At 41.3% G+C, this 27,686-nt stretch overlaps 1 protein-coding gene across 3 annotated transcripts in view; it reads left to right on the top strand.

Annotated features, from left to right (window-relative positions):
• The window catches only part of agrn (agrin), a 526,525-nt gene that overhangs the window by 495,722 nt on the left and 3,117 nt on the right, over positions 1-27,686 (top strand). For all 3 annotated transcript variants that reach the window (XM_060852337.1, XM_060852336.1, XM_060852339.1), the window contains 5 exons: positions 1,178-1,294; positions 3,022-3,211; positions 7,068-7,155; positions 24,399-24,623; positions 25,039-25,142. In XM_060852337.1, coding sequence (XP_060708320.1) covers positions 1,178-1,294; positions 3,022-3,211; positions 7,068-7,155; positions 24,399-24,623; positions 25,039-25,142 — 724 coding nt within the window. The remainder of the gene's footprint in view (positions 1-1,177; positions 1,295-3,021; positions 3,212-7,067; positions 7,156-24,398; positions 24,624-25,038; positions 25,143-27,686) is intronic.

Raw genomic sequence — 27,686 nt, 5'->3', positions numbered from 1 at the left:
GCTCAGCAGAAAGGATTGAATGAGGATCTTCCTGAGAAGCAACAAGTCACTCCAGCAGGTATAACCAAAGAACTGCGGGTGCTGGAGATCAGAAACAAAAAAGAGAGAAACTCAGCAGATCTCACAGCATCTGCAGAGAGAAGGCAGAGTTAGCATTTCAGGTCCAGTGACCCTCCTTCAGAACAGGGGAATGTGAAAAGGATTTATTTGTCATCGCTGTAGATTCATTAGCATCTGACACAAATGATTGTGTGTTTTGAGAAAGATTTCTGAGGAAAGGTCACTGGGATTTAAATGTCAACTCTGTGTTTTCTCTCCAAAGATGTGGCCAGACTTGCTGAGTTTCACCAACAATTTCTACTTTTGTTTCAAATCATGTCAGCGGTTCTGTACTTGGATATTATCAAATTTATCAAAAACAGATATTGCTGGAAAAACACAGCAGCATCTGTCGAGAGGAAGTACAGTTTTTGTTTATGTTACTGATTTCCAAAATCTGCAGCTCCTTTTATTTCAAAAAAGTTCCTTTTTTTTAAGGCTATTATAATTAAATATTTTCCTTTCAAAATCTAAACCTTTAGCTGAAATGTGGTAAGTAGCATTTCTTCCTTTTTAAAACAAACTTGTAATCAGAAACAGACTACAATAGTGTAGTGTGAATCAGAGATGTTGGTTCAGCTGGAATATCATTGTTTCAATTCCAGTACACTGAGGTTTTTTTGCATTTATTCTTTCTATCCATGATCTGTATTTGGCCTTTGTTCAGAAAAACTTGTTTTTCAGCCCAAGCCTCCTCCACAAACAATATCAACAACACCCCTTTCTCATCACTTCATACCTTTAAGTAGTTTGTCACACCATTGTTATAAATTTATATCCCAAATAACAGTACTGAAGCTTAAAGTCAGTCTGTCCACTTCAAAATAACCAATTTAGCCTGTTACTGCAAGTGACTGAGAAATAAAAAGCCCTTGGTGTATGACTTTTGTGGTAATGCAGCTTTAACAAAATAAAATACCCACCAGTGTAAAACCTTATTATTACATTGACAGACTGACTTTACGTTGAAATATTATGCCACATTGGCTGCTGGCTTAATTATTGATGTATAATTATTCAGACAAATATCATCTGAGCCTGATCGTGTCATTAAATAAAAGATGTTCTTCATCCCAAGACCCCGCACACAGCATTGAACCTCAAGGAAGCCTTGTATGTAGGTGGAGCATCGGAGTTCAATGAGTTTGCCCGTGCAGCTGCCATCACCTCTGGATTTAAAGGAGCAATTCAGAAGGTAAACAGAACGAGAAACTTTAGCAGCCTGAAAAACTGGGGACAGAGCACTGGTTAAAAACCATGAGATGTTTGTGCTAATTAGCCTTGTCCCCTCTCCAAGACTTAATCTCATCATTTATCCATTTTCTTAGTATTCGTACTGCCCATTATCCAGTTTTTAATTTGTTATGAGAATGTTCTGTTAATTATGTTGAAGATATATATTGAAAATGCATCTTGAATTTTAAGTGTAAATAGTGCTTTCTGATCAATTTGGCTTGAGTAAAAAGCAAGACTTGGCGCAGTGAGCATCAAGAGCTGGCATTTTATTTTCCTTTGGTGCACAGTGTCTAGTTAATACACCTCGGTTTTCTGTTTTGAAATTATTCCCTCCAAAATTATATTCCTGTCTTGATTAGAGATTAGATTCCCTACAGTGTGGAAACAGGCCCTTCGGCCCAACCAATCTTCTGAACAGTAACCCACCCAGACCCATTTCGCTCTAATTCCCCTCGCACTATGGGCAATTTAGCATGGCTAATTCACCTGACCTGCACATCTTTGGACTGGGGAAGAAACCGGAGCACCCGGAGGAAAACCACACGGACACGGGGAGAATGTGCAAACTCCACACAGACAGTCACCTGAGGCTGAAATTGAACCTGGGACCCTGAGACAACAGTGCTCACCGCTGAGCCACCATGCCGCCTTAACTCTGCCTCTTTCCTTAACTGTGCCCAACAATGGCAGCAATTCTGTCTCCATCCAACAATCCCACCTTCAAATGCAGTACAAGATGGTGGTCAGGTGGAGATTCACCAGTTTGAATGGCATTCCATTTTGCAAAGATTTTGATTAATGAGGATAACATTGAAATCATGCATAGGTCTCTTGGGATGGTGTCAGGAGGATTTCTTCATGGAAGAGTCGTAGAAATCGTGAATATGCTTTCTGAGGAAAGATGCTCAGATGGGAGATCAATGGAACATTCCAGAACTGAGACTGTTAGACTTTTGTAAGGCAGAGCTATTACAGATTACAAAAAGAAGGTGGGTTGATGGAGTTATGATACAAGTTGTCAAGAGGGAGGCCCAACGAAGGCCACAATCTTGCATCAGTTGGGAGTTCCAGTCATCAATATGGGCAATCTGCATGAGTGATGGCCAACACAATAGAGTTAGGGCAGGAACAGTGGGCGTCCATGTGATTCCTGCGTCCGTAACAGACTCTGGACCACACCTCACCTTCTGGCCATTATATGGTTGAGTTTCCCATCCAAGATCAAGAACGGGCCACTGTGGGTGTGTAAAAGTTTAAAAAAAAGAAAGTGGCCCCCTCCCCATCTTCAGACTAACAACCTCCGCCTGTTCAGCCAATGGAGTTGCTAATCTGAGCGTACTGGGGCTTCTCTGGCTCTTCACCATTGGGAACCTGCTGTCTAACCCCAATTTGAAAAGGAGTCTATTCCCTTCGTGTTGATTGGTTCCCATTTTCAGAGCCGAGGTGAGGAAGTAGATAACAAGCTGCACGAGATTGCATCTGGTGCCCATTCTCCTTCTCCAACTCTGAACAAAAATTGATTCAGATTATGGATTGAGTTTGTTTCGTTGGAAATAAAAGTAATCTTGAATTTTTGAAACTAAATTCATCAAAACAAAATGGCTGAATCAAATGAGTGCTTTTTGTATTTTTCCTGAGTTTCAGAATTGGTGATTGTTTCCTAATTGCTTTTCTCTTTGCTCTTAGCTTTCAATAAAATCTATTCCACTGCTTAAGAAAGAAAATATTAGAAAGGCAATGGAGATCTCCAATTACCGCTCTCATCCCTGCACAGCAAGGCGTAATCCGTGCCGCAATGGCGGAATCTGTAGTCCAAAACTCGGGGAATATGATTGCATGTGCCAGCGTGGCTTCTCAGGATCACAGTGTGAAAAAGGTAATTGTGTTTCATGTGAAAATCTGGCCATTGTTTATCTGTTTCATCTGTTACTTACCTCTTTAAGGTACGGACTTGTTATTGTGTTTGTGAGCTTTGACAATGGATTAGGAGAGGTTCATCATCTACACAAAGCATAAAGCTTAAAATCAACTTCCGCACATTTCCAACAGCCACCTTATTGTGATCAAGGATGAAATCTTGTGTTTCTGGAGTTCGCGAGATAGGAGGTGGGAATGTCATACCCCATGGTTTGGTGTACCCAGTTCCCACTGCCTTCCCATGTCTGAACAGCAAGTTTCATGGTTGACCTTCCTGACCTACTGCTAATCATTAAAACATGTCTAAAGAATGAAGGTGTTGCTGGCTAAGCCAGCATTTGTTTCCAATCCCAAATTGTCCTGGAAGAAGAGCTGCTGACTTGAACTGCCGCAGTCCCTGCAGTGTAGGGACACCCACAGTGCTGTTCGGGAGGGAGTTAGAGAATTTGGATCCAGTGTCTGTGAAGGAATGCTGATATATTCTTAAGTCAGGATGGTGAGTGACTTGGAGGTGAACTTGCAGGTGGTGGTGGTGTTCTGACATATCTACTTTCCTTGTCCTTCTGGATGGTAAAGGTGATGGGTTTGGAAGGTGCTGCCTAAAGAAGCTTGGGGTTTGCAGCACTATATCATGTAGATAGTTAACACTGCTGCCACTGTGCATTGGAGGTAAAGGGAGTGGACGCTGAGGTGCCAATTAAGCGAGTGCCTTTCCCAGAATGGTGGTGTGCTTCTGGCATGTTGTTGGACCCACACATCCAAAACCAGCAGAGTAAGGGGAAGATGCAGCGCAGTGGTAATGTCAGACCACCGGTAATCAAGAAGCCCGGGCAGATGCATGCGTTTGAATACCACCCTGGCAGATAGTGAAATCTGAACTGAATAACTATCTGGAAATAAAAAGCTAGTTGAATAATGAACAAGTAACCACCATTAATTCCTATGAACACCCATTTGTTTCCTAATGCACGCTAGGGAAGGAGATCTGCCATCCTTACTTGTTCTGACTTACATGTGACTCCAAACCCACAGCAATGCTCTTGACTTTTAACTGCCCTCTGGATAATAAATGCTGGTTCAGTCACTGGCATGAATGCTTTTTCAAAACAATTACACTCCTGAATTGTAGATAATGGCTAGTTAAAGACCACTTCAGGGACTCCTCCACCGAGGAATCCTGGAATTAATCCAGCATCAGGCAGGCCAGTCGCTGTCCCAGAAGGAGGAAGAGGGCGTGTCTGTTTAGGGGGAGCGTGGAGGTGGAGACTTTTGGAGGGGAACTCATTCAGCATGGACATCAGGCAGGGAGTGGTCACTGAGAGACATCCCCCTCCTTTACCCTTGCTTCTGTACAGTATTTCCTGCTCCCTTCTCCTCACTACCCCACCTTGTAAAACCCTTCCACATTTCACACGTCATTTTCACTGATTCTGCATCCTGGGACACTCTGGAGTTGCACTTTCAACAGCAGGCCCTGAACTTTCTCCTTTGCGCTGCTGAGTGCAGGAGCTGTTGTCTCTGATTGGCTGTCAGCTCCAGACAGGAAGGATCTCCACTGCTCCTGTGGAACCAAATTCCAGAGGAGGATCCTGAAAAGGATCTGCAAGGATCTCTCATTGCTCATGGAAGATTTCACCCCAGAAATTGCATCACTGACTCATTCTCCTCATCTCTAGCTTAGGACTGAGGTCAGTCACAGAAAAGGCTTACATTAATCTAGCGCCAATCACAAACCGTCTGGTTCAATAATTCCCTTAAGGGAAGGAAAACTGCAATCCTTACTGATTTGGCCTACGTGACTCCAGATCCACATCAATGTGGTTGATTTTTAAATGCCTTCTGGACACTTAGGGACGGGCAATTAAGTGTTGGCCTAGCCAGTGATGCCTACATCATATCCAGATGACTACAGGCTGCTCAGTTTAGAGAAGGGAAGTTTGATGAGGTGGGACCTTCTCCAGTACTGGACTTGAACTCACAATGTTGGTATCATCTTGCAATTGTAAACCTATGTCCAGCCAACTGAGATAATCAAGTTTGGGCAGGACAGGGGATAACTGTCCAAAGTTTCTTTGAAATAGTGCCACAGGAGCTTTTTGGATAGATCCTTGGCTTGATAGGTATCTGAAAGGGAGCACCTCCATCAATGAGGTTTTCCCTTTGTATGGCAGCAGAGCATCAGCATCGACTTTCGTGCTCATGCCCTGGAGTGCAATTTGAACCCCAAATCTCGTCATTCAAAGTCAAGCTTAATGCTACCCAAGTCACAGTGCTGACAGTACCCAATTATAGATCATTGAACTCAGCACAGACAGACAAAGAGAGCAGGGCCACTCCAGGCTGTGTCAACTCATTGGATAAACTTACCCAGGCCATTATTGGAAACTGAATTAACACTTTATAATATCGGTAAAAGAATGTTTTGTGTAGAATGTTAAACCCACAAAAATGCTCTTAAATAAACAGTGTAATGAAAAATCTGCCTTATGTGTATAGTTACAAGAACTTTGTAAATACTGGACAATATGTGGATCTAAGCAGACACTGTAATATTTTAATATTCTATAAGCAGCTAAATAATTGTGAATTTCATTATATAAATTCAGAAGCAGCCAGTGTGTTATAATTTCCGTTCCAGCGCTCCTTTTGAAGATACTGGATGTGTTAGTCACCTGCAGTACTTCACTCTAATGGCAATAGTTTGTGGTGAGCCAGGCAATGCATTATCATGGGTGTGCACAGGATGTGCCTCACCAGCTTATTGGATGTCCACACATCGATTCTGCTAAGACACTTCCCTTCGTAGGGAGATAGTTGGATAGAAAAGCCCAGACGGTTTATTCACCCTCTCCCCCACCCCCAAATGACCTCCACAAAATCAACCTCATCCCTCCAGTCCAGTTTTATTATGGGCAGTTAATGTGATATAGTCACGCAGTTCAGTTAATGCAACATAATAGGGGAGCGGAATCAGATCTGGGACTTTCCATCTTTACATGAGTCAGTCCTGTATCGGGCACTGTAGTGGCTAGCTTCATCATTAGGAAATCCCTTGAAATAAATTCCACTAATACATCCTAAAACTTAGGAGACAGATGGAAGGTAATTACTGAGCTGTATAGATATGCTTGAGTGTGCAAGTTGCATATTTAGTCGACTGCAGGATTTTTGCTGCTACTTATTGAACATCACACTGTAAGCCCCACAAATTGTGGCTTTTCGTTCAGGGACGCTAGTTTGAGATTTGTCTAAGAGTGACAAGACTAGATTGTTGTTATTTTAAGCTCAGGCTCTGTTGCCTAATTTGTCAGCCTCTTGTTACTAAGGATACAAGTCGACTAGATTTCAGCTTATACCTAAACACGACAGCAAGCAAATTCTATAGTGTCATTAGCCACTTTAAAATATGACATGAGGCCTCTCAGTTGTGAAATTTCACATTGTATACCTTTCTGCTCAGACTTGAAAACAAATGTGTTCCAAATATCATTGATGGGACTTTTGCACTATGCCATGTATTTAGGAACAAATTACTGCAGATGTACTGAATCTGTATTGAAAACAACAAATGCTGGAGATCACAGCTGGTCAGGCAGTATCTGTGGAGAGAGAGTAAACTAACATTTCAGGTTTAGTTGACTCTTCTGTTCCTTGGATGCTGCCTAACCTGCTGTGCTTTAACCAGCAACACGTTTTCAGCTTTGACTCTTCATCAAGCAATCTTCAGCATTTGATGTTTATAAGCTATGTGTTTAGCTTTATTCTAAAAGTGATGGCTGACTATAATTTGACTACAATTTCCCCTGTTTCTGTAGCGCTTGAAGAGAAGTCTGCAGGTGAGAGTGAATCTGTGGCGTTTAATGGACGGACATTCATAGAATATCACAATTCAGTAACAAGGAGGTATGTCACGTTCTTTGCACATGAATAACTGTTGATAAAATGTTCAATACTTGACATAATCAAATACCAACTTGACTTGAAATTTACTTTTGCCCTAATTTTGGAAATTTCTGCACCATTCACTACCTGACCAATATTCTCCAATCTCTACATTAACATTATTAATGTACATGGAGGTGTATTGGGTAACCTGTCCATCAATATTTCAGACCATTTTGTCAACACACATCTAACTATTTGAAGACAATTCTCACAAGATAGTGGGACAAGGTATGCGCTTTTGCCTTTGACCTGGCTTGCACACATCTTGAAATCAATATCTAATTCCCATATGAGTATGATTTTTGTATCATACAAGTTGATCGACTTTCACTAGAACTTTCTCTTTGGGGACTGAGGGCTTACATCTATTTTCAAGGTCACTTTTAATGAGCAAACATAAAGAATAGTTATTGTAAGGTGATGCTAACCCCGACAGGCAGCTGCAACTCTGAAGACCTTTGAAGATTTGACATAAGTTGTGTATTGAAAATGAGGAGGGTTCAAATACTACAGTATTCCAGGTTAATTAAGGTTAGAAAGGTCAAGATTCACTGTAATAACATGCAGTTTGGCTCTTGTTTTTGTGTTGTTCCAATGCTTAAATCTATGTGTGTCACTTTAAGTCTTCATATGTAACTGGTCAATCCATACAGAAATCTTAATATGAAGCAGTTTTTCTGTACCAAAACCTTCTTGCCTTCATTTGTTTTATCTGGTTGCTGAAAATTCTCCTTCAACTAGTGGTTTGTGCTTGTCCCAGTTTTCTCATGGTGTGGTGTCTGTTTTGTCTCTTATGTATGTCCTTGTTTTCTCTACTCTCAAGCCATCTTGCAAACGAGATCCCAGAGTAAGTACAATGTCCAGATACTGAACTCATTCATATGCTATCCCTCTCCCTATGATACGTATGTGACATGTTATCAAATATGCAAGGAAATGGCATGTATGTGGGAAGTGTGTGCTGGGAGTGACGGATTGTGAGATACAAACATGAGCTAATCTACCCCAGGCATGTTGGAGATTTCTCGGATGCGCTGTGGATTACTTTTCATACTTTATCATTTCTCAAAGTCTGCGTTTCTTATGTTATTTCTGTTCCCAAGTATTTTGTAAACAATGAAGGTTATGATGGTATTGCCTTAAGGCTTACGCCAGTGGAACTGACAGCTACTGCACTAACATTGTGCAACCAGTTGCAAGCTAATGGCAAACCCACCAGATATCTCAAGGGGCCTCACATCAGCCACAACAGATTTGGGTGTTAGAAACACAGACCACAGGCCTTCTGCAAAATCAAAGTACCTTAAATTGAAGATGTTAAATAGCTCCTACTTGTTATAGGTGGAATCTATGCAGAGATCTCCAGCATATTCTGTAGTGGTTTTCTAGAGACATAAAACCATAGAGTGTGAGATACTGTTGGACGTGCAACATTTCAAGTACTGTCAGAATATTAGTACCATCTTTTCTCCCACAGTCTCTGATTTATCTGTTTATTTAATTATATGACCAAAAACAGTCAGTTCATTGCCTTGATTTTATAGATATTTTAATCAAACTGTTCAGAGATGTTACATACCTATGGAGTGGGTGGAACTTGAACCCAGGCTCAGATGTAGGGACATTGCCACTGTACCACAAGAACCCTTGCCCTAATTTTATAATAAAGTATATTTCTTTGCCCTAATTTTATATTAAAGTGCGTTTCTCTTGTGACATTGGTACGCTATGCACCATCCTCGTGCAGGGGATTAGCCTGAAATCAGACCCTGTCCAGCACTACTCTAAGACTCAGCTGCTTGGGGACTGTGCACGTACACTTCTGGATGACTGCTTTAGTGCTTGTTTGGGAAAGGTTTAGCTGTATCCATACCCCAGGGCACAAGTGACCTGCATTCAGGTCAAGACCCACAGCAGGGATGAACTGTGACAAGGGAATCTGCTATCTAAACGCTGTTTTATTCCCTTTCACTCCCCCCACATGGCTGTGAGGTTGGAATCATTTGCTCATTCTGTAATTAGTTTTGAAATAATTCCTTCCTGCTACTGGGCTATGTCTCTGAACATCATTATTATCTGTTGGCAGCCTGAGTATTTTGCAACTGAACATCTTTCTGTTCAGCAGAAAATCGTACTTTAGTATAAAAATTCAATTTTTTTTAAACTGTTGATTTTTTTAATAAAGAATAAAATAAATAGGGGATGCTTTTATCCCTGTCCAACGGGCTGAATAGATTGGGTAAGGTCAGGAGGTTAAACCGTGTAGTCGGTATTTCCAGTCACCTTTGCGCCTATGTCAGCAACCGCAGGGCTTTATTGCCCCTGATTCAATTTATAGAAGGAACTGCAAAGTCACATAAATTGCTGGACCCACTGTTAAATAAGAGTTGAAAAGTATGGCGCTGGCAAAGCAGAGCAAGTCAGGCAGCCTCCGAGGAGCAGGAGAGTTGACGTTTCAGGCACAAGCCCTCTACTGTTAAATGAACCCGATGCTGAAGTATGAAGCTAGACATGAATCTTCTGCTTAGAATCATAAAATCCCTATAGTGTGGAAGCAGGTCATGCAGCCCATCAAGTCCATTCCAACCTTCCAAAGGCCAACCCATCCAATTGCTGTAGCCCTGCATTTCCCATGGCTAATCCACTTAACTTGTATATCTTTGGACTGTGGGAGGAAACCAGAGCAACCACATGCAGGCACTGGAAGAACATGCAAACTCCTCTCGGTTGCCTGAGGGTAGAATTGAACCCGGGTCCCTGATGCTGTGAGGGCAGCAGTGCTAACTACTGAACCACTATGCTTGAATGTAGATGTTTTTACAGAATGCAGCATTGCATATGTCTGCCTCAAAACCTACCAGTGTCCCAGCAGTCTCATTTCAAAATATTCCATCAGTCAAAGCTCTTCATCCATTTATCCCTTGCCTTAATGATTCAATTAAAATAAGTTGATGTCCACCAGCAAAATCTGACGGTATAATTTGAGTCAATTAGTATCAACAAACCTTAAAAGATTTTTTAAAAATTCTTGTGAAGCAATATAATCACACTGTACTCCTCCAGGCCCAAAGAGGAAACCTTACACTGTCTTCTCCGATTAAAAAGATTTTGAATCTCACCCATTCCCCACATCACCTACATCATTTACCTTATTTTCAGAATGATTCCATCCTGATATGCAAAATCCTGTTCTCACCTCCTGACTAATGAATGGATGGATTAATTAATTGACCTACTGTGGGGATTTCTGTGGTTAAAACAAGAAATGAAGCACAGGAGTTAAAATGATCGCTTACATCAGCATGGATACTTTACAGGAAGGGATTTAAGCTTCTTGCTGAGCTAGATGGGGCGGCACGGTGGCACTGTGGTTAGCACTGCTGCCTCTCAGCGTCTGAGACCCGGGTTCAATTCCCGACTCAGGCGACTGACTGTGTGGAGTTTGCACATTCTCCTCGTGTCTGCGTGGGTTTCCTCCAGGTGCTCCGGTTTCCTCCCACAGTCCAAAGATGTGTGGGTCAGGTGAATTGGCCATGCTAAATTGCCCGTAGTGTTAGGTAAAGGGTAAATGTAGGGGTATGGGTGGGTTGCTGCTTTAGCAGGTCGGTGTGGGCTTGTTGGGCCGAAGGGCCTGTTTCCACACTAAGTAATCTAATCTAATCAGGTGTGAGGGCAGAAATTGTTGGTGAGAAATGTTTCTGGACAGAATTGTTTTTAAGAAGTTGTTGAAGATCTGGTGATGCCAGGAACAAAATGTGTTGAATGTTTCCTGTCAGAAAGAGCTCTAATGTTTTATTATTTGTTTCAAGTAAAAGATACCATGAATGAATTTCTTTTAAAAAAAAAATCCCTCATCTCTCTTATTGTGATATCATGTGTACTATCTGGGCATGCACTTCAGTAAACAATACCATGCAAGCCATTACTCCTCATGTGATATCAGGTTGTGAGTGCAAATGAGCATCACTAGAGTCATATGTACATCTTGTTACATTCTGTAACATCCTTCTCGCCAGGGAAGGTAAGTTACTTTTTCACCGGGTATATGTATTTTTTCCCATGAGTCCACATACAGCAGAATCACATCACCTTACCGTTCATTTGCAGTCATCTGGAGCTGAATAGCCATTCACAATCAGAAATGGAAAATGCTACATTGTACTTTGAAAGATTCAGTGCTCCTCGCTGCCCATTTAGATTATGTTCCCCTTACTTGAGATAAAGCAAGGATGACATAGGAATAGAAGTAGGACATTCAGCCCCTCAGAGCTGAAAATGTGTTGCTGGAAAAGCGCAGCAGGTCAGGCAGCATCCAAGGAGCAGGTGAATCGACATTTCGGGTATGAGCCCTTCTTCAGGAATGAGGAGAGTGTGCCAAGCAGGCTAAGATAAAAGGTAGGGAGGAGGGACTTGGGGAAGGGGCGTTGGAAATGCAATAGGTGGAAGGAGGTTAAGGTGAGGGTGATAGGCTGGAGTGGGGGTGGGGGCGGAGAGGTCAGGAAGAAGATTGCAGGTTAGGAAGATGGTGCTGAGTTCAAGGGTTGGGACTGAGACAAGGTGGGGGGAGGGGAAATGAGGAAACTGGAGAAATCTGAGTTCATCCCTTGTAGTTGGAGGGTTCCTACGCGGAAGATGAGGCGCTCTTCCTGTAGGTGTCGTGTTGCTATGGTCTGGCGATGGAGGAATCCAAGGACCTGCATGTCCTTGATCGAGTGGGAGGGGGAGTTGAAGTGTTGAGCCACGGGGTGGTTGGGTTGGTTGGTGTGGGTGTCCCAGAGGTGTTCTCTGAAACGTTCCGCAAGTAGGCGGCCTGTCTTCCCACATCGGGTGCAGCGGATGCAGTAAATGATGTGTGTGGAGGTGTAGGTGAATTTGTGGTGGATATGGAAGGATCCCTTGGGGCCTTGGCGGCAAGTAAGGGGGAGGTGTGGGCGCAAGTTTTGCATTTCTTGCGGTTGCAAGGAGTGGAGGTTGGGTTGGTGGGGAGTGTGGACCTGACAAGGGAGTCATGGAGGGAGTGGTCTTTTTGGAACGCTGATAGGGGAAGGGAGGGAAATATATCCCTGGTGGTGGGGTCCGTTTGGAGGTGGCAGAAATTACGACAGATGATATGATATATATGGAGGTTGGTGAGGTGGTAGGTGAGGACCAGTGGGGTTCTGTCCTGGTGGTGATTGGAGAGGCGGATCTCAAGGGCGGAGGAGCGGCAAGTGGAGGAGATGTGGTGGAGCGCATCATCGATCACGTCCGGGGGGAAATTGCGGTCTTTGAAGAAGGAGGCCATCTGGGTTGTTCGGTATTGGAACTGGTCCTCCTGGGAGCAGATGCAGCGGAAACGAATGAATTGGAAATATGGGATGGCGTTTTTACAGGGGGCAGGGTGGGAGGAGATGTAGTCTTGGTAGCTGTGGGAGTTGGTTGGTTTATAGTAAATGTCTGTGTTGATTCGGTCGCCCGAGATAGAAATGGAGAGGTCTAGGAAGGGGAGGGAGGAGTCTGAGATGGTCCAGGTAAATTTGAGGTCAGGGTGGAAGGTGTTGGTAAAGTGAATGAACTGTTCAACCTCCTCGTGGGAGCACGAGGCAGCGCCGATACGGTCATCAATGTAGTGGAGGAAAAGGTGTGGGGTGGTGCCAGTGTAGCTGCGGAAGATGAACTGTTCCACATATCCTATGATGAGGTAGGCGTAGCTGGGGCCCATGCGAGTGCCCATGGCTACTCCTTTGGTTTGGAGGAAGTGGGAGGATTGGAAAGAGAAGTTGTTCAGAGTGAGGACCAGTTCAGTCAGTCGAAGGAGGGTGTCAGTGGAAGTGTACTGGTTGGTTTGGCGGGAAAGAAAGAAGCGGGCTTTTGAGTCCTTCGTGATGGGGCATGGAGGTGTATAGGGACTGGATGTCCATAGTGAAGACAAGGCGTTGGGGAGCGGGGAAGCGAAAATCATGGAGGAGGTGGAGGGCGTGGGTATTGTCCCGAACGTAGGTGGGGAGTTCTTGCTCTAAGGGGGACAGGACCGTGTCAATGTATGCAGAGATGAGTTCGGTGGGGCAGGAGCAGGTTGAGACAATGGGTCGGCCGGGGCAGTCAGATTTGTGGATTTTGGGCAGGAGGTAGAAACGGGCAGTGGAGGGTTTTGGGACTATGAGGTTGGAGGCAGTGGATGGAAGGTCCCCTGAGATGATGAGGTTACGGATGATCTGGGACTTGATGGTTTGGTGGTGGGAGGTGGGGTCATGGTCAAAGGGGCAGTAGGAGGAGGTGTCCGCGAGCTGGCGTTTAGCCTCAGCGGTGTAAAGGTTGGTGCGCCAAACTACTACCGCGCCTCCTTTGTCTGCCGGTTTGATAGGCCTGTTCCACCATCCAATGAGATCATAGCATAGCCATATGCCTGCCTTTGGCCCTTATCCCTTATTACCTTTGCTCAACAAAAAAAAAATCTACCTCAAATTTAAAATTAACAACTGATCCAGCATCCATTGCCATTTGTGGAACAAAGTTCCAAACCTTTACCATCCTTTGTGTGTAGAAGTCATAACATCTCTCCTGAATAGTCTGGCCCTAACGTTTAAATTATGCCTCCTAATTCTTGAATTGCCAACCAAAGGAAATGGTTTATCTTTATCCACCCAATCACCTTTGGCCTTCTAAATTCTAGAGAAAACAGGCCTAATTTGTATAATCTCTCTTCATAAATTCATCCCTGGAAGTCCAGATATCATTCTTGTAAGCCTACGTTGTACTTCCTCCAAGGTCAATCTATGCTTCCTGAGGTGTCCAGATCTGTTCACACCACTCAAATGACCATTTGGCTCATTGCAATTCAACTTTGCAAAGAACAGGAACCAAAATTCTACTGCAATAGATAACAAGTCCATTAACAAGTGGAAGAAGAGATGATCAGCTACTGTTTCGGGTATGCATTCATAGTTTAGGAGAGCCCTGGTGAGGAGTAACTAGATGAATCATTGACTTAGATGTTTACAGACACTGTTTGACCTGCTTGCACACTTTTTATTTTCTTTATTATAATTGTGCGTTATCCCATTCCTTTGCAACAAGAGATGAATTTAATGAAAGGAAATGCTTTATAGGCCTTATTGGAACACAACCACATTGCTAGTGAGATTTTGATTCAAAACCACTAAATCTACTTAAAAATGTGTTGATATGTATTGATAGTTATCAGAAAAAGACCCAAGTTCTCCACAGCTAATACATACAACTTGATGAAGACTGTACTGAAAACAGCGATGACAAACATGGGGGAAGACTTGTATTGTAAGAATTCAAATGAACTAAGAAAACATTTCATTAATATTTAGTCAGATAAAATTATTTGGAGTAGTTTCAGGACAGGGAAGTTTAAATAGTTGCACCAAAGCTTCTACTCATTTTATAACTAATAGTTCACTGTGTAATTTGCAACGCAGTATGTTTAGACTACTATCTGAATGACATCCAAAAGATTTTCTCGTCAGTGCGTGCTTAATAGTGGAATGTCTCCTCTGTGAATAGTGGGTGGTGAAATTTTCATACAATGTCCACAGGGCTCTGAGAAACATTCAGTGATGTTAATATAGATTATGTTTGACAAAATTAGATTGTATCTAGAGAGTACATCATACTAGGATGAATGATTTAATGTTACGGGTTAGATTTTCGCACAGTCGGAAAGTGTCCTAGAGTAGTGGGAAGGTCTAGGCCTTTCCTCCCAATTACTTCTGTTGCTATTTTACCAGCTCTCCCAACCTACCTCCGGAGAACTTGCAAAATTTTAGCCACAGACTTTCCCATTCTCAGAGATAAAAGGTGAAGGATATAAATGTTGGCACTCTTAATCAAAAAGAGAAAATGTTGGATAAAGAAAGACTGCCCACCAGTATTTGAAAGGAGAACACAAGCAAAATCTGTGACCCTAAATGGCTCATGTTCTTTTGTCTTTGTTTCTTCATGAGCTTGCTCCTTTGCCAATACCCACTGAATCTTCATTCTTCAAGTGAGACATTCAAGAGGGCATTGGATGATTATTTGGATAGACATGATGTGCAGGGATGTGGGGGAGAAAGGCAGGAGATTGGCTCTAGATAATAGAACTGGTGCAGGTATGTTGGGCTGAATGGCCTCTTCCTATACTGTAACAGTTCTCTGATACTGTATGATTTGACCAGATTATAGGTTGAATAGGAAGGAAGCACCTGTACTGTGCATGAAAACTATTAAAGGAAAGTTTTAGCAGGCTAGCACTTTGTGCAATATTGACCTTGCATGGAGGCAGATGATTTCAGTGTCAGAGACAGTAGTGACCTTGGTGTTGGAGAAAGTGAGGACTGCAGATGCTGGAGATCAGAGCTGAAAATGTGTTGCTGGAAAAGCGCAGCAGGTCAGGCAGCATCCAAGGAGCAGGAGCAGATTCCTGAAGAAGGGCTCATGCCCGAAACGTCGATTCTCCTGCTCCTTGGATGCTGCCTAACCTGCTGCGCCTTTCCAGCAACACATTTTCAGCTCTGACCTTGTTATTGAATAACATTTTGCTCCTTCTATGACAAAGAAGCAAATCAAGCTTTGTGTCATTAGATGGTCTGAAGAAAATCACATTTATGGAATGATCTGGGAATGTTTTTGCTTCATAAGAAATAAAACTCCATGGGAGAGATGAGTGAATTAATATTCACTTTTTCCTTTGAGAACCCCTATCTTCCTGATACTCATCAAAGTTAGTCTAATAGTGAGTCTGAAACCATTGTCAATTATCATAAAAACCCACATGGTTCACTTATGTCTTAAGGAAGGGACTGTGCCTACCTTACCTGGTCTGACCAACATATAACTCCGGACTCCAGCAATACGGTTAACATTCAATTTCCCTCTGAAATGGCCCAGTTAAAGGCCAACCAGTGATGGGGAACAAATGGAGAATATGACCATTGTGAGAGTATTTGTAATGTTGCAGAAGCCAGATTGGGATTTTAATTCTCCAAACTAATATGTGCAATCTCCAGGTTCTGAATGAATATTGCAGCACTAATTTGATTTGGAAATTCTTTCTCCACTAAATACAAATGTAATGTGCAATCAGTCTTTTGAAGGAATTGGGTTTTAGTTTCTTTATTTTACTAAGAAATCCTGTGGAGGAATTTCTATTTTACCATAATTAGCAACCCAAACAAAAGCCATATTACATTTTAGAACATTACATCAGTTGTATAGTACTTTGATCTCTTGCTATAAATTCTGTGTCCTATGATCCTGCCCCACTAGCTACCTAATGAAAGAGCAGCCCTCCGAAAGCTTATACCTCCAAATAAACCTGTTGGACTATGACCTGGTGTTTTGTGATTTTTAGATTTTATGAGTTTCTGATCAAACAAATTTTTGCATTGTCAAGAAAAAAATCAAATGTATGTTCGAAAATGGACTGGCAGGTGAACGTATGAATGTAGGAATTAGGAGCACCCCTTGCAATGAACATCAACATATTCATTTTTGCATTCTAAATTATTCCTTCATACATTTGAGGATTGTAGCATGGTCCCAAGAGAATAAAAAATAGATTGATCATAAAAATAGTTTCATTAGCGTGCAATGATCATCAGTGTCTTTGTAAATTATAGATAGCCATTCAGCCTAAGAAAAGTTAATTTTAAGAATTTCCTCAAAAACAAGTACAATCAGTCGAAATGCACAATGGTGGCTTTTTTTTAATCTTGTTGGAAGTGGGATTTGGAAAACAGTATATGGGCGAAGCAAGCTTCCACTGTTTAATCTAACACCAATGATTTTTGTTCATGATTTATTTTTTGTTGTCCATCTCTTGTGACACTTGGTTGCTCAGCTATTTCAGAAAGGATTTAAGAATTGACCACACCTTTTGGATTAGGAATCAATCTAGGTCTGACCAGGTAAGCATGGCAGAATAGTAGGAGCCCTTATGGCAGTATCAGTACCTCTAGCTCAGGAGATCCAGGTTCAGGTCCCACCTGCTCCATAGGTGTGTAATAGCATCCCTGAACAGGTCAATTAGAGAAATAAGTTTTTAAAGAAATCCAGGTGTTTTAGTGAACCACTTTATTTTTATGATGATCAATGATAGTTCCACTGCCACCACAATTGAGACCAGCTTTCAATTCCATACATTTCTTTACTCTTTGAATTTAAATTCTGCCAGTTTTTATGGTGAGATTTAAATCCACGCCACCAGCTTGAGTCCCCGTTGCTAGTCCAGTAACATTGCTACTGCACCAATATGTCTCTGGATGGCAGTAACTCTTTCTGCAATATGCTTAATTTACCTTTGACATTCCCGTATCCTTTGTTATGGGGTTGGTTAGCTCAGTTGGCTGGACAGTTGATGTGCAATGCAGTGTAATACCAACAGCATATGCTCAATTCTTGTAACGGCTGATGTTACCACAAAGAGCTCTCTTTCTCAACATCTCCCCTAGCTTGAGACATGGTGACCCTCAGGTTAAACCACTACCAGTCATCTCTCTTTCTAAACAGAGAGCAGCCATTTGGTCTGGTAAAACAATGGTGACTTTATCTTTCTGTATTAGTTGTTTGATTTTGGGTGAATTACACAGTAAACAGCAGCACATGTCCAGTGAAGAGTTCACATCCATCCCCTCTTGCCAATGTCTAATTTGAAGCTTTCACTGATGCTAAATGAGGATTGACTTCAAACCAAGATAGTTTCAGGCCACACAATAGCTTTCCATCTGTTCAGATCCTATTCAGTATTTCCCAAACCTCCAACTTCTAATACTTGGAAGGACAAGGAAAAAAGATGCCATGGAAACACCGTCATCTCCGGGTACCATTCTGAGCTGGGTGTTTGTCCCTTTCTTTCAAAGTCACTGGGGCAAATTCCTCAACAGCAGTTCAAACAGGCAGCTCATCACAACATTTCCAAGGTTATTTAGGAAGGGTTAATAAATGCTGACCCAGCCAACGACACCCATGTACCACAAGTGAATTTAAAAGAGGTTTGGAAAATACGGAATAGGATCTGAACAGATGGAAAGCTATTGTGTGGCCTGAAACTATCTTGATTTGAAGTCAATCCTCCCTATTTAAGAGTATTGTGTAAGAGTATACCTTTAGCTCAGGAGCTGCATCAAACCAAGAAGATGGCTCAACAGTCCCTTCTAAAGCAATAAATGCCATAGTCAGGAGAATTATTTTGTCTGAAAATGAGTAATATGTGATTGCCTACCTTCACAATAGATCATAATCAGCAATTAATGACTGAGATCCATGGAATAACATTTTACTCTGAGCTATCTATCACCTTTTACAGAACAAATTAAATTTCTACCAAATCAAGTAACTATTACTAATACTATAACTATACAATACAGTAACTATTATTATCCACCTCGCCGGGGAGATGCCATTACTAAGTTTAAAAATGAAGAGTAATCCATTTCTGCATCACACTCGTCCTTCAACTTGAACAGTTAAAAAGACCAATCGCACCGTTACCCTCAGAACCTTTAAGCAATTATATATCATTTATGTGCTGTGTCAGTGACCTTCTACTAATTCTGCAAATCTGCTCAAATATATCATTAAATATTCATATATATCAAAATGATATATTGTCTTGCCTCAGAGAATACATTCAAGAAGCAATTTTGATCACTAAGGATTTCATTTTTACCTGTTCTTCTCAAAACATATACATGTTGGAAGTATAAATGTTATCACTTATATACCTGAAAGTGGCGTAATTTTTGTTTTGGAGAGAAATTATTCTGATTGTTACTGTGCTTGTACATTATTTGTCCTCTTGCTAACTATCTCCCAGCTGGTCCCATATTGTGAAGAATAGTTCACAAATTCTTTGTATCTTAGCCTCGGCAGCCAGTAGACCATTGATATTTGGGGAGATCACATGACTATCTTGACAGTGTCCTTGGTTAATACCCACTTTACAACAGGTTTCACTCAAAAGTGATCCAAGAGCAGCAACAATTTGTTTTAAGCTCCCTTAACCCTGCTGTCAGCCATGTCAAAACAGCTTGCTCAGTAATGAGCAATTGATTAGATTAGATTCCCTATAGTGTGGAAACAGGCCCTTCAGCCCAACAAGTCCACACCAATCCTCTGAAGAGTAACCCACCCAGACCCATTTCCCTCTGACTGATGCACCTAACACTATGGGCAATTTAGCATGGCCCAATCCATCTGACTTGCATATCTTTGGACTGTGGGAGGAAACCGGAGCACCTGGAAGAAATCCACTCAGACACAGGGAGAGGGGAGAATGTGCAAACTCCCCATAGTCATCTGAGGCTGGAATCAAACCTGGGTCCCCGGTGCTGTGAGGCTGCAGTGTTAATCACTGAGCCACCATGAGGAGACTATCTTGTAGTCAATTTTCTTTCTTTCCGTCTATCTATTCTATTATTGTATAGAGGTTGGAAAATTGGTAATTCAGGTTTTCAATCTGGGCTAGTGCCTTGAATGACAATTCCATTTCTTTGGAGAGATTTTTGTTGCCTATAGTTAAAAAGTACAAAAAAAAAATTCCTTTTCTTCTCTTAGCTGTCCTGTTTCCTCCTGGATTTGCATTTTTTTTTACCTTTTGCAGCTAAGAGTGGTTGACAGGCAGGCTAGCCCCACACATCTTTGAATGCTATTGTGAGCACTGCATTGTTGGAATGCAGGTGCACCCTATATCCAAATTGCTGTGCCCCGCATTACTGCTCCAACACTTTACTTCCAATTTTCTTAAACTTTACCTTTAATGACGACATCACTGCTTCCTGATTTTTCCTTTTGGAATGCCAAATTAAGATCACTTTCCACCTCAAGTGTACTAACTGAAGAAACAGGTTCCACTGTATGTCTATTTTGGTGTTTTCAGATTTTTAATTTAGACTTTACATGTATTGGTTGATTGAGGCTTTTTACAGATTGTGCTGTCTAGCTTTCCCTTAATGATTCAGCAATTAAACAATCTTCATGGCTACTTACTGCATGCATGCATTCTTCTTTCTGCCCCCTAAGTCCTGAATTCATGGACTATCCTTCAGATCAAAGGTGAGTCTTCACCGTGCTTACATTCACTGCTTCTGTCTGTCCTCCTGTGTGTGGTGGCTTTCATCATGATGTCTTGGGTACAATTATAAAGGAAGTGAGAGCTACATTGAGCTTGCTATATGATTGGATTTTCCAGCTCATTAGATTCATACGTAAATATCTATACCATTTGGTGAATTCACAAAGATAGTCACGCAACTGCTTTGGATTAGGAATCTGTCACACTGTTAAAAAATAATCAAGATTTGCATAATTAAATGTATTGCTGACGTTACAACAATGGTTACACTTCAAAAGCATTACATCGACTAGGAAGTGGTAGGGATGTTGCAGGGATGCAAATAGCATTAGCTAAATGCAAATTGTTTTGACCATTGTAAACAGATTCCTTTTCTTCCTTCTCACATCCCCACTCTCAAACCTCCTCCGCTCTGGAACAAGAAAGCAGCAGTTATAGTACTTATTTGTCAAGATTGGTTTAAAGTATCTGGCATTCAAGATTCTAGATATAGATGATTAAAATTATTTTTTGTTTGACATAATGCCTCAAAATGCTGAACTTAACAAAACTGAAATGATTACAAGATTACACTGTATTTTATTATTAGTATGGACAGCTCTAATGAAGGTCAGTTAGCTTGCTCCACCCAGTCAACTCATTCCTGACCCTTTTTCATGTTTTCCTTGAAATACTTGCATGTGTTTCTTTTTAATCACTATTACATATTCTGCTTCCTCCACTGTTTCTGGTAGAATATTCTCTCTTATTACTTGGGCTTTTGCTCTCTTCTCTTTTCAGTGTGTTCTCCTCTCTCATTATTTTGGTCTTTATTATAAACTTGAGTTTTTATGGTTTAAAATAGACTTTTTACATCATCTTACCATTCTCCCAGTTCACGAACAGAATGCACAGTTCACCACCTGCATGTCTCAATTGATTTCCTCACTTGTTTAATCCCTTCTGAAACTGCTAATATAAGCCTTAGTTGTCACTCGAACTAAACACTTGTCTGCCTTTCTTATTATCTTCATTTTATATATTCTGCAGTCTCCTCTGTGTTAGCCATTTTAATTCTTCCTTCACGGAATTTTAAAAATTTCAGTTTTCTATCCTTGGTCTCCCTGTTCCCACTTGTCATTTAGTAGTTTGAAGCAACTTAATCTAAAAAAAACTTTCATTGGATGAAAGCCAATCTTTAGGTCTCATTTTATCATGTCCTGTCAAGTACCAGCATGTAGCCTGCTGCAATCTAGATGAGTAAACTTCCCCAAATAGTCAAAGAACCTGCACATCTCCCTGGCTTGTTGATCCTGTAGAATGCTGTAGCTTTCAGTAGATATAAGACCTAATTGTTTTTGCCTTTCACTGACAGTATGGTTCTAAACTGTGAACCTTTATGAATCTTGAAATCAGACCACCAGGATTCCTGTATAAATACTTTATTGATGTAGATTTGATTCTGTGATATTTAAACCTATTTACAGCTTTGACAGGCTGTACAGCAGATTGCTCTCAGTTTCTTTAACCTAAAGGCCTTCTGATGTTGTGTTTGATGCTGGTTGGTCTTTAAATGTTATTTATCTCTGGATGTTGTGTCTGTGGCACTGCAAATATCCAATGTGGTCTATTAACCCTCTTAAGTTCACTGCCCAGATTTTCTGATGGATACCACCCCAAAATCAGACAGTATTCACATGAGCAGGAACAGGAAATGGGTGGAAGCCCTATTTTCACAGAGATATGTTCATTTTCACCTCTTTGCATTTTCCAGAGGGTGAAACCAACAGCAGAGAAAGCATCCAGTTCAAACAGATGGATATTTAATTGCATTATTTCGGGTTTGTAAGGCATGACATTTCCTGCCATTCTAATGTGCAGGATATGAAACACTTTATGCAGGTATCCAGTATTGCTAGTCAGCATTAAGATTGGGGAAAGTACACTGTTAAATTATGGAAGGCCTATTTTAGTCATTTTTGGTTATTTGTCTTCATTTGTTTAGGCAGTTACATTATCACAAACCTTTGTGCCAAAGTAAATAGTTTGTCACTCCTCATCCTGTTACTGACACCAGTGGGTTTTCCGACTGGGAATTACCCCGTCTGGCATGCTTAAAAAAAGAGAGAGACTTATGAGGTCAGAACAGAAAGTGCTGGAGAAGCCGAGTAGGTCTGGCAGCAACTGTAGAGAGTGAGACAGTGTTAACGTTTCCAGTCCAGTATGACTCCTTTTCAGAACTTATGGCGATCTGGTTGCACATGAGAGTGTCCATTTGCCAGCACCTCAGTTTGTTGGACAAAGATGTGACTGGGGTTACCTCTTCCTAAAAGAAACTGGGCCACCAAAACCACCAGCATTATAACAAGATGCCTAACAATAATATAATTAGCATCAAGATTAGAATGGTGCTGGAAATGCATAGCAGTTCAGGCAGCCTCCGAGGAGCAGGAAAATCGACATTTCGGGCAGGAGCCCTTCATTAGGAATGAGGCTGGAAGCCTCAGAGGTGGAGAGATAAAAACAATAATAATATGATACTACTTAAACACAATACCAGGTTTTCAGTGGCATGTATCAAAGATGGCTTAACTAGACGATTAGTACTTGGTGTATTAAGTACACCTATCAATATGCCATCAACTTCTCTAAAACAGCATCTGAGAATTGAATGCAGAGCATTTTCTTAAGATCTGTTTTAGCAATAAGGCAGAGTTTGTGCAATAAGGAGAGTTTGTGCTATTTGTTGGCAAGGATACTGAAGCTACATGGAGCTGATGGTTTGCAGATTCAGTGATGGTAATGACTAGCTGTGTCCTGAACTTTGGCTCTCAACATCCTTACGGGCATCGCACGGAGGCCCAGAGGATAACCATACTCGCAGCTGTCTCATGAAGTGCTACCTCCCACTTCATCAGCCATCAGGAGATTGGTGGTGAGACTGCTTTTGTCATTTACAGACTTGTGCTTCATATCCTGTTGTTTCTATCAGTCTCCTCTTAATCCGGTGCCTCTCCAACTATGGCAAAGTCTTCTAAAGACTTTTAGGATTTTCGGAAGGCTTTCAGAATATTGTCACACTGTTGTGAAGGCTCCCTTTAGTTGAGTTAAAAATCACACAATACCAGGTTATAGTCCAACAGGTTTAATTGGAAGCACTAGCTTTCGGAGCGCTGCTCCTTCATCAGGTGGTTGTGGAGGACACAATTGTAAGACACAGAATTTATAGAAAAAGTTTACAGTGTGATGTAACTGAAATTATACCTTGATTGTTTGAAATTATACCTTGAAGTCTCTCATCTGTCAGAATGACCATGTTAGCTTCACTTCTTTCATATGTAAATCACAAAACATTTTTTAAAAAGTACATTCTCAGGTTAACTTTAACAATTGGCGTCAGCACAGATAATGTGTTGAAGGTGTTAGCCCCCTGTGTGCTGCTGTCTGTGCCATAATGTTTAGACTGATTCTAATCTAAAAAATGAATTAACAGATTCTTACATGGATTCATATGAAAGAAGTGAAGCTAACATGGTAATTCTGACAGATGAGAGACTTAACAAATTATCAAGGTATTTTTCAATGTAGAATTTCAGTTACATACACTGTAAACTTTTGCTATAAATTCTGTCTTACAGTTGTGTAGTGCACAGCCACCTGATGAAGGAGCAGCGCTCCGAAAGCTAGTGCTTCCAATTAAACCTGTTGGACTATAACATGGTTTTGTGTGATTTTTAACTTTGTACACCCCAGTCCAACACCGGCATCTCCAAACCCTTTAGTTGAACCATTTCTTTATACTTATACATAATATTCTGCTTTGACTACCAGTAAGCCATATTCAAATCTGTACACGAAAACATTCAAATGAACTGCAAACAGCAAATTAAATCCAACTTCCTTGAATCTGGCTATAACCTATCTCTTTATCCTTCTAGGCAAACCCCAAAAGCCACAAATCTAGGTCACTGGGTATGTGAAAATGTCAATTTCTTGGTCCTTTTTAATGTAAATTAAGAATTGATCATTTATGATGAGTCAAAGTGACAGAGGAGTTAGTGGACCCAAAACGTGATACTTTGTAGTGAATGTTTAGCACTGGCACTAAGTTAAGATTTGAATCTCTGAATCTGTTCTTAAAGATTTTTGTTTCTGTATTTAGCGAAAAAGCGATACAAATGAATTACTTTGAACTGAGCATCAAAACAGAAGCAACGCAGGGACTGATTCTGTGGAGTGGGAAAATCGCTGAGAGATCTGATTACATTGCACTGGCTGTAGTAGATGGGTATGTGCAGATGACCTATGACCTGGGTTCCAAGCCGGTCATACTCCGGTCTACAATTCCAGTCAACACAAATCAGTGGATTAAGATCAAAGCTAACAGGTACATTTGACATGCATATTGCCTTTCATTTCAATAGTTACTAATTGTGGTTTGGGGACGGTAAATGTGAGTGCAGACAATTGATTAGAAATTTCTATTTGTTATCCTAGTTGTTAAATGCATGATGTATCCAAATGACTTATCTTTTTCCATTATTTTAACAAAGATATTAAGACATTTAAAATAGCATTAATACTTCTAACATGAATGTGATAAGTGTTCTTCCTTAATATCATGAATTCTACTTTCCACCCTCATATAACTAAGATCTAAGATTTAGTATTCCAGTGGGATGGTCAGATTTTGCCTTTTGCAAGTTTATATTGTTGGTATCAGTAGTTTGTCATGAGGGGTCTTCAGTATTATTTCAGTTACTCAAATCAGTGCCCTGCTCCTTGCTCTGGTTACCCAACAGGATACACAGATATGGGACACTCCAGGTGGGAAATGAAGCCCCTGTCACTGGTTCTTCTCCTATTGGTGCCACACAGTTGGATACCGATGGCGCTCTCTGGCTTGGTAAGTTGGAACCATCATGAGCAGTGTTTACAATTCTAGTATAAATGTTTAGAGTATTTGGATGGCAAGGCATGTCGCCTTGGTCACGTGAATCACTTTGAAGCCAGCCTGTATCAACCACCTCCTGTAATAACTACTAATTTGAGGATCAGGATCTGAGCTAATGACCTTATGGCCTATCTGATTCAGCTAGTCACTAAATAAACTCACCAAGTCAATAGGGGATGCCAGGTTAATGTTCTTGGAACAGAGCTAATTTCTGTTTTAAGTGATCCTAAGTTCAAAAGGCAAAGTAAAGGTTTATTTACCAGAGTGCGTGAGTTCTGTGAATAGGTTGACAGGCTTGTGTGTTTAAGGGTTCAGAAGCTAATCTGAGTGAGAAGTCATGGAGTAATACTGTTTGGGGCTAGGAATTCTGGTTTGCTTTAGCTTTGAGCTTTATTTGCACCAGCTCTTTATTTTAAAAAAATTGTTTTAAACTCTGTTGTGAACATTTAGGATAGATTTTCATAGTGCCATGAGCAACATAGGCTATGGCATAAAATCTGGGAGAAATCAGGTGAGTCCTTTCTTCATGTCAGGACTAAATTGTTGAATTTTCAGACGCAGTTGAGAGCGTCAAGACAAGATTCTCATCGGGAAGTAATGAGATGCCTCTTCACGGGGATTATAGCTGGTTGGCAGCTTCATGAACAATGAGTCTTACCTCATTAATCAGCAGCTTCCTTTCCAAGCACCCAGCATGAAGAAACGAGGCATCAGTAATTCCTGACATGAAAGCCAGAGTGAGTACCTGGTAATTTCAGCTCATCGCAAACTCCTCCAGGCCACTATCTGTGACACCCGACAACAATGTCTCAGAGATGCTGCATGGACACAAGCTGCACACACACTGTGTCCATGGATGTGGGCATCTGACACCCACCAGGTTCTCAGAACCCTCATGTCACCAATGCTGCACTTGAAAGGTGCACTTTGGGAAGCAGCGACAACTAGCATTCCAATGCTGCTGCCCAGGCACTTTGCATGCAGTAATCACAGAATTGTTACTTTTATTGTCATGGCCAGATGAAGGCCATTTGGCCCAGGCTGCCTGTGCTGGCTCTTCCGATGAGCATCATGATCTAATGACAGTGGCAATGATGGAGCAGGCATTAGGAATATTTTAAATGCTTGAATCAGTCAGTGGAGGGGGAGTTGGGGGGTGTGGATCTGAAAAAATACCTTGGACCAAATGCACTCTATCATCATAGCATGCTGCACCCTATAGAGGGCAGACAATGAGAGGAGGACATTGGGGCAGGCAACGGTGTGATGTACCGGATACTGAGGAACACAGAGAATGGGTGTCATCTTCTGAGGAGGAGGAAGAAACTGTCCTTGTTCATGACAGACCTGCAGTAGGTGGTACAAGCCAAACAGGACCTACTGATACGCAGTCCCAGTAGATGAGAGCTGGGTGCAGCAGGAAATTGTGGACTGTAAAATAGTTGTTGATCATCATGCATTTGTTTTGAGTTGTGGAGGTGAACTGCATGCTCTGTTTGTTTTGCCAGTGTTTGCTTTTGGTGAAGAAATAAACGCTCTCTGAAATTACCCGAATGTTTGTATGTGATGGCCCATGTACAATAATAAGATGCTGGTCTCCAGTGTGCACTGGGGCACAGTAATGATGACTTAGAGGCAGTGGTAGCATGGGATGTGGCTAAAGAAGATAAGCTGCGTGGCCTAGTGGTTAAAAATGATGAGGACAAGAAAGTGGAGCTATGTGCATCTAGGAAGTGTCTGTCATGCCTGCTATGTGTGTGGGGATGCTGCACCATTATATTGCTGGTTATATCAATAAATGTCAACGTCAACATTTGGCCAGATTTTTGGCTGGAGTTTAAGGTGGCATGGGTGCCAAAGATGCAGATCAGCATATTCCAGGATATCTAGTGACTGGTGAGTTCTTTTGACTGTGGCAAATAAGGACCTGGGCTAACATTGCACAAGAGGAGTGTCATGGCAGCACAGTAGGTGGTTAATGAGTGAGATGATGTGGCGAGAATTCTCAATAGGCCCCATGAAGAGAAACCCTTTGTGAAACTTGACAAAATTGATGCTTGGTCTAAATATAGTGGGATTCAGGCCCTTCATGTTCCACTAGAAAAAGAAAACATGTAAAAATATATGGAGTTAAATATTTGGAGTTAAATCCTTATCGAGTACCATAGATTTTCTCTTTGAAGTTAGTCCGTATACACACTTATTAATATCGTCTATGCTAGTGACTCCGTTTCCTTTCTTAATTGCTCCATGGAGTTTCCTGTACAAAGAATTGACATGGATTGAAGATGTGCCAGTTTCAAAGTGCAATTGACAATTACGGTTGTAAATGTGCTGAACAAACAATTTCTTACAGCTTCCAAAGTAAATGCATTTTTTAAAACATGCAGTCTTCAGACATCCTGAGCTAAGCATAACCCATTTTAACACACTAGCTATATTATACATTAATCAGAATTCAACTGAATTGATCTATGTCATTAGTACCAAGAGTTC

This window comes from Hemiscyllium ocellatum, chromosome 37 (assembly GCF_020745735.1).
Source record: "Hemiscyllium ocellatum isolate sHemOce1 chromosome 37, sHemOce1.pat.X.cur, whole genome shotgun sequence".
NCBI lineage: Eukaryota > Metazoa > Chordata > Chondrichthyes > Orectolobiformes > Hemiscylliidae > Hemiscyllium > Hemiscyllium ocellatum.
This window is presented reverse-complemented; position numbering and strand designations above follow the sequence as displayed.